Below are 7,860 nucleotides of genomic sequence, written 5' to 3'. Positions count from 1 at the left end.
TTTCTGATCCGCAGATTACAAGAACTACATGATGTACACTACATCACTTCATAAGCAAAAATAAGAAACGAGTGTGGCTCCTCCAAGAGCTTGCAGATGTGGAAAGGAAGGTACAGACCATGTCTTTTCTTCACTTAACACAAAACTGTACGTTGAACTGGAGATCCTTATTTAAAAACGCCGTGCTTACTTAAAATTCATCTCACGTTCTCAGCCGTTCAAAACACTCTAAGCATATGCAGCAGAAACCCAGTGCCCGACCCTCCCAGAGTTGTCAGGTAAGAAGATTTCTCTGTAAGATCACCGGGTGGTGATTACGCGTCAGGTTACGGAACGAAAAAAGATAATGATGCACAACGGTATCGATAGATTAGTGCATAACATTGGGAAACATACATAAAACACAACGTTAGCTGCTGCAATTATATTGTATCCCCCCTCTGTTCTGCTGCAACGATTTATTTCTTTTTATGCTGTTTTTTTTTAGTTTGGTTTTCCCTCCCCTAAGCGGTGTTGGAAGCTCAATGCAGATGCAACTTCAAGCACCTGCAGACACAGGTAGGGGGAGTCGAAATTACCGAGCACACTCCCTCGACTCAGAGGAGCCTGATCCTTGATAATGCTATACTGATTGTTTTGTTTCAATACAGTTTCTAGATAGATTTCTTTGGAGGATGAAGAGGGGTATCTGTAGCTTAGGTACTTGTCCGCATCTGACTTAGCTGAATTATTCATTTTCCGCGTCGGTTCAGTCGCCTACCTCCCTTTTCTGAATATCGGAGCACGTAGGGTTTTTGTGAGTGTTTGTGTGACTGTGTGTGCGCAGAGGAACCGAGCTCAGACAGCGTACTGACAATCCTGCAAATTGCAGAGCGCACAGGACCCGCTTGGCAAGCAGTATCAGCGTAGCATAGAGGTGAGTAACCACAAGCAGGCTTGTTTCGGTGCATAATTAGGCTCTCTGGCTTTCTGTTTTTTCAGCAACAATCCGATTTTAGGTACTTCAGTGTCTGGCCGCGTACACTATTAATGATACCATCCTTTATCTTTTAGTGAAGAAGGCTGGAGTTGTACAGCCTCGCCTCCTTCCTTACTGTCGTGTTGTCGGAATAGAAGCATTTTTCCGTATTAGAAACTTAATGGCTTCATGGGGATAGATTGCGTGGGAACTCGAGAAATGAGTTCTTTCCAAGAAAAGTAGAATCTGCCTCGAAGAGTCTGCTATTGAACTGGTACCGCTCTGTCCAGTTTTCTGTGGGAATACTGTTCTCCGCTATGCGCTGTCAGTACCAGGAATCATTTTGAAGGAAAGAATTTTCTTTTACTTCGGGTAAGTTATCAGTTATTTGTATTTCAAATTGCGCTGATATTTTTAAAAATGATGATGATGTATTTTAATTATTTCTGCAATGGATTTTGGTGGATGAACGAGTTCAGAACCTGCTTGCGGCAGACAGGCTTCGAATGAATTGTTTCGAGAAAACACTTCCTTTAAATGAAGAGCCTTTAGGTGTAATCGTTTTTTTTATTAAAATATAATAAATTCTAAGGGCAGAAAGAATATGGTGTCATAAGCAGGTTTGTTACCTACTGCATCAGCATGCAGTGATAGTTGGGGGGGAAATAGTTTTCTTTATTAAATCTGCTCTAGAAAATGTGAGTTATGTATAGTGTACTGCATATTTCACAAAATATTTTTATTTAGCTTCTTATACAGTATATAGGTATAAAAACACTGAGCAAAAAAAAATCCTAAAGCTTCCTGGAACCAAAATTTATCTCAAGTATGTTTGACAGGTTTGTTGCAACTGAAATTCTCTTTTGCTGTATTTAGGTATGGACGGTAATAACGCGTTGGTTTTGATTGATTGTTTCTTTTTTTTCCTCGAAGGTTATTAAATGGTTTTCTGGAGGATTTAAAAAAAATGCTGCTGCTTGTTTTGTTGGCTTTTTCCGTCCCCAGTTCGTCTCCAAACTCGGATTCTGACCTCTCCGCGGAGACCTGCAGCATTTGCTCTTGCATGTCCATGGAAAACGTCCTCTATGTGAACTGTGAGAAGATTACCGTGTACAGACCTACACAGCTGAAACCCCCGTCCTCCAGTCTCTATCATCTAAATTTCCAGAATAATTTACTGATAATCCTGTACCCGAATTCCTTTCTCAATTTCACTCACGCAGTCTCACTCCAGCTCGGGAACAACAAACTGCAGAACATTGAGGGAGGGGCGTTTATGGGACTCAGCGCATTAAAACAGTTGCACTTAAATAACAATGAATTAAAGATGCTTCGTGCTGACACTTTCTTAGGCATTGAGAACTTGGAATATCTCCAAGCTGACTACAATTTAATCAAGTTTATTGAACGGGGAGCCTTCAATAAGTTGCACAAGCTAAAAGTGCTTATCCTTAATGACAATCTCATACAAAGCCTTCCTGACAACATTTTTCGTTTTGCCTCTCTAACCCATTTGGATATAAGAGGGAACAGGATACAGAAGCTCCCTTACATTGGTGTTTTGGAGCACATTGGAAGAATAGTGGAATTGCAGCTGGAGGATAATCCATGGAATTGCACCTGTGATTTGCTACCCCTGAAAGCGTGGCTGGAAAACATGCCCTATAATATTTATATTGGCGAGGCGATTTGCGAGACCCCCAGTGACTTGTATGGAAGGTTGTTGAAAGAGGCCAGTAAACAAGAGCTGTGTCCAATGGGCATAGGCAGCGACTTTGATATTCAGATGCCACCCTTGCCTCCAGAAAATGGGCAGACAACATCTAATGTTGCACCGACTACAATACAGCACCTCATTACCAAAGCACCCAAAACAACCAATCCTTCAAAAATATCGGGAATCATTGCTGGAAAGGCATTCCCTGGCAACCGGAATCTCACCCAAACTGTGTCCTATCAGACAAGAGTGCCCCCATTCTCCCCCTGCCCGCACCCCTGTAACTGCAAAGCTCACCCTTCAGATTTCGGCATCAGCGTTAGCTGCCAGGAGAGGAACATTAAAAACTTAGCAGAACTTGTACCCAAGCCTGAAAATGCCAAGAAGCTTCACCTCAGTGGTAACAACATCAGAGATATCAGTCTGTCTGATTTTCAAGGATTTGAAGGTTTGGATCTGCTACATTTGGGCAGCAATCAAATTGTGACGGTTCAGAAGGGAGTATTTGCTAATTTGACCAATCTTCGTAGGCTTTATCTAAATGGCAATCAGATTGAAAGGCTTTATCCTGAAATGTTTCACGGGCTCACTAACCTCCAGTACTTGTATTTGGAATATAATGCCATAAAGGAGGTATTAGCTGGAACATTTGACTCCATGCCAAATCTGCAGCTTTTGTATCTGAACAATAATGTGTTGAGAAGCCTTCCAGCATATATCTTTGCTGGTGTTACCCTTGCCAGGCTGAATCTGAAGAACAATCACTTCATGTATCTGCCTGTGAGTGGCGTTCTAGACCAGCTCACATCCCTCAGTCAGATAGACTTAGAAGGCAATCCCTGGGATTGCACATGTGACTTAGTGGCTTTAAAACTGTGGCTTGAGAAGCTGAATGATGGCGTTGCCAGCAAGGAGATAAAATGCACTTCCCCTGTCCAGTTTTCTAACGTTGAGCTTAAGAAGATTACAAATGAAATGTTATGCCCAAAACTTTTAATGAAGCCGCCTTTCATTCTGACCAGCTCTACGCCTGTTATCACATCAACATCTCCAGCTGGACTGGGTAAGGCACCTCCAGGTGGACCTGTGCCCTTGTCAATTATGATTCTGAGCATTTTAGTTGTGCTGATTTTAACTGTATTTGTTGCATTTTGCCTCCTTGTCTTTGTCCTGAGACGTAACAAAAAGCCAGCAGGGAGGCATGAAGGATTAGGGAACCAGGAATGCAGTTCAATGCAGCTTCATCTTAGAAAGCACGATCACAAGTCCAATAAGAAAGACGACCTGGGTGGAGAAACCTTCATACCGCAAACCATAGAACACATGAGCAAAAGCCACACATGTGGCTTAAAGGATTCTGAGTCAGGTTTAAAATTTGGTGACTGTCCCATGCAGAAAATAATCCTGAGGAATAGCGGTGAAAAGGACAAAGATTCATTGTCTCGAGACCCAAGAAAGAGACTAAGCACTATTGATGAACTGGATGAATTTTTACCAGGAAGAGAATCTAACATGTTTATCCAGAACTTTTTAGAAAACAAAAAGGATTTCAACAGTATAGGTGTCAGTGGGTTTGAAATTCGCTACCCTGAAAAACCACAGGACAAAAAAATGAAAAAATCCTTAATAGGAGGCAATCACAGCAAGATAGTGGTGGAACAGCGGAAAAGTGAATATTATGAACTCAAAGCCAGGCTTCAAGGTTCTCCAGATTACCTTCAAGTGCTAGAGGAACAGACAGCTCTGAATAAAATGTAGGCCGCCCAAATCCTTCAGTGTGTTTCCTTATGACAAAAGTGCCTTTTGATGACTTTAAACTTCCAGAAATTTGCAGTGATAGTTGGACAACTGGACAAGTGATCCCAGGGACGACTAGACATACAGTCACATCATTTGCTTAGATGCAGTGGCTGTTTTGCAAATAAAACCTTTTATTTGATTATCATTTCCAATGAGACAGTGCAGTTCGTACACAGTATGCTTTCATTTCTCTTTGAACTTTATAAATCATCCCTAAGAAACTGCATAGTAATTTGCTGCTATTGAAATCAGTACTTTGAATTTTGATACATTTACCAAAATTGTTAGGTCTGGAAACAATTGGTGATTGTACCTCTTGCCAACTCTGTTGCACTGGGCTTTGCTTTGGGTCAGAGTTAATGGCTGGAAGTTTGAATAATCAGGCCAGACCAAACCTAGAGAGTGAGACACTGGCCTGGAAAGCCAACAAACAGGAGAGGACCTGCAGACATCGTAAGTCACACTTTGTCTATATTGCAAAACTTAGAAAACATTTTGCCACTGCTGGAGGGGTTTTAAGATATATATTCATTAACAATGAGGCATGTAAAACACAAACCACCAGTAGGATATTTTAATTTAAATATATCGGTTTATGTGTATGTAAAGAACCCAGTTAATATTCTGTTTAACTCGGTGGTTCTCCTCTAAAGTTTTGGGCATTACCAATGCCAGGAGGTTTTAAAAAAAGCCCCCTCCCCCCAAAATAAAAAAACAGCTGCTTGCCATGTAAGCGTACCTGGATTTTATTTTGTAAACATTCTTTGTATCTGTGGAACAGTTTGTAAAAAAAAGTCAAAAAGGAAAAAAAATGGTGCCAGAAATGATGATGGTCAGTCTATATTGCATTTATCTTCATATTTAATTTATTTTTCTACACAGGGTTCTTTGACACTCCCTGGTACTATTTAAAAACAACAATAGACTTACTGTAGGTGTTAGGAAATTTCAAAGGAAAGTGGTGGGGAACCAAACCCTTTGACACTTGACTTTGTTGCTAGAAGAGGAGAGAGTAAGTTGGGTTTTTGTGGTTCAATGTATTTTTTTGAAGAGACGGGTAAAGTGTTCTTTGTAAAAGTGATGTAAGGGCATTTTCACTATGATATTGCACGAGCTGAAGTTTGATGGTATATAAATCTTTAACAGTTTGCTTATCACTTGTATTCCAGATTAATTTGTGAAATTTCTGAATAATGATATGCAACCAAAATAAATTAGCATTACTGTGATGACATTCTGGATATAGTGTGACTGTTGCGACAAAAAATGTAAATCATGGATTATCAGAAGGCAACAATCATGGTTCAGAAAATGTTTTAATGTCAGGAGGTTCTGTGAAATACTTTGTTTTTAAATAGCTGCAGGCACATTCACACGACGTGCAATATTTATATACTCAATTAATAAAAGGTCATTTACTTAAATATATTTTTTGTTTAAGATAAAATTGTGGAGGCAACATCTGTGTTCTGTGGACATTTTTCTCCACATATTTTGTGAAAAGTCCATATTCAAAAATACTAATACTTAAGTTAAAGAAATCTATGAAGTTATCAATATTTTTATTTAAAACAAGTGAATAGAATGTACCACAAATGGTATAATAAAATGTTTTTCCTCTAAAAGTCAGATGAGTACTGTATATTGATTAGTTGCAGTTTAATTGTATCAACCTGTTGAAGTCAAAGTATAAATATTGACCACCTATGTTGCACTGCTTTTTTTTAGTCTCAATACTGTACGTAACTGTTACATTTGCTTTCAGAAAATAAAGGCCCCAACTGTTCTTTTAGCAAATGTGAAACACTATATTTTGCACATTGGCTTCGTGATAATATTGTATTTTCTATTTATTTATATATTTATTTATAGAGGTGTGCACACAGTATTGATGTCCTTTAGATTTCCTTCCCTTTTAAAACATTGTTTTGGTTGAATTTTTACTAATGTTTCTATTTGTGATATCATTTTATATCAAAAGGCTATTTTAGTGTTTTTCTGAATTTGAATTTCCAGAACATCAAGAATTATTTGATCATTGCATCTGCTTTGTTACAAAAAGCCATACCAGGACTTACACAATGAATATGAATGACAAACATAGTGGTTCTCAGGCGAAGACAGTGTGGCGCAGATTCCTTGCTGTTATAAATAACCTTAATGTGCATGTTTTGCTGTTTGATAATGCATTAAATAAGCACAGTGAGATTTTTTTTTCTTTTTCTGTTGCATCCAAAGAGATGGAGATATGTAAAACCAGAATGTATTTGCAAAACTTTTAACTCTATTTTGACATAAATTCAGTCAATAAATTGTATTGTTTATACATTACAGGAAGTAGCAATGTTGTTTTAACGTTATGGTATAAAAACAAAAAAAATGTTTATGTGATTGTTTTTATGCTATTTGTCTTGTGATTTTTCAGTTGTGGCACATGGTTAGAGCTGAGCTCTACTTCAATGAGGCTATTTCAATTATTAGTATTATCATCAAACCTATATGCATTAAGGTATATTTATTTTTGCTTCATGCCTGAGGATTTGTTGAGCTTTGTAGAACACTCAAAAGTATGATATAATTTTTTCAAGTTCCAATTTTTGATTTATTGAATTGGAAGTTGAACCTAGCTAAGGTAATGTATTAAACACAGTGAGCTCTAGCTCTTTATAAAGCTTTCATGCATGTTGGTTTTTATACTTCCATCTGAAATGTCAAAATACTAATGCAAAACCTTTTAAACAGTTTTTTGAGAAGTTCCAAATGAAAGTTCCATGACTTTAAGCACAAGATGGAAATTTCCACCCTTTACTGTAGCAGTGAAGGCCGTTTAGAAAAACATTGAACTGTTTTGTAAACTTGAGTAAAGGTTCCGTTACTATAAACTATAATGTGCTAAAGAGCAAGAATGAAGATTGTTTTATGGAACAAAAAAAATAGAATTTTCAAGCATACAATGTAGTAAATAAAACTTTTAGGTTTTGGAAATTTTATTACTTTGAGATAGTCCAGTTTAGATTTGAATATTCACAGCTCTTTTCAATCACTGTACAGGATATTTTACAACTCTTAATTCTCTTTAGAGGACTATACAGTCTGTGGCATATACACTTTACTGAATCCTGTTTATCAGTTTTGTTCAAAGCTGGATAAGCAAATTATGGGAGTGTCAGTCTTAATCCGAATCCATGGCAAGATGCATTCAGTTAAGTACACAATAATGAGCCTGTTTACGCAGGGTTTGAATGCCAGTCCTTTAAGATTGCTTTCCACTACAAGCAAGACAGGTTTTCACAGTAAGCTGCTACCGTGGCCAGATTGATATTTAATTGAATGTAGGATAATCCTTATGCATGTTTTGGCCTCTTAGAATTTCCGTTATTTGTAT

General features: G+C 38.0%; 1 protein-coding gene across 2 annotated transcripts; it reads left to right on the top strand.

Moving 5' to 3' along the window:
- The first annotated feature begins 491 nt into the window (after positions 1 to 491).
- On the top strand, positions 492 to 6,806 carry slitrk4 (SLIT and NTRK-like family, member 4). Of its 2 annotated transcripts, XM_015351807.2 has the most exons (3): positions 492 to 916; positions 1,054 to 1,330; positions 1,892 to 6,806. In XM_015351807.2, exon 3 carries the CDS (start codon positions 1,926 to 1,928, stop codon positions 4,431 to 4,433), a length of 2,508 nt encoding a protein of 835 aa, XP_015207293.1. In that variant the 5' UTR covers positions 492 to 916; positions 1,054 to 1,330; positions 1,892 to 1,925; the 3' UTR covers positions 4,434 to 6,806. The 2 variants fall into 2 exon arrangements, with proteins under 2 accessions (XP_015207293.1, XP_015207294.1); XM_015351808.2 differs by lacking the exon at positions 1,054 to 1,330.
- Positions 6,807 to 7,860: the final 1,054 nt, after the last annotated feature.

This window comes from Lepisosteus oculatus, chromosome 8 (genome assembly GCF_040954835.1).
Source record: "Lepisosteus oculatus isolate fLepOcu1 chromosome 8, fLepOcu1.hap2, whole genome shotgun sequence".
In the NCBI taxonomy this organism is placed as follows: Eukaryota; Metazoa; Chordata; class Actinopteri; order Semionotiformes; family Lepisosteidae; genus Lepisosteus; species Lepisosteus oculatus.
This window is presented reverse-complemented; position numbering and strand designations above follow the sequence as displayed.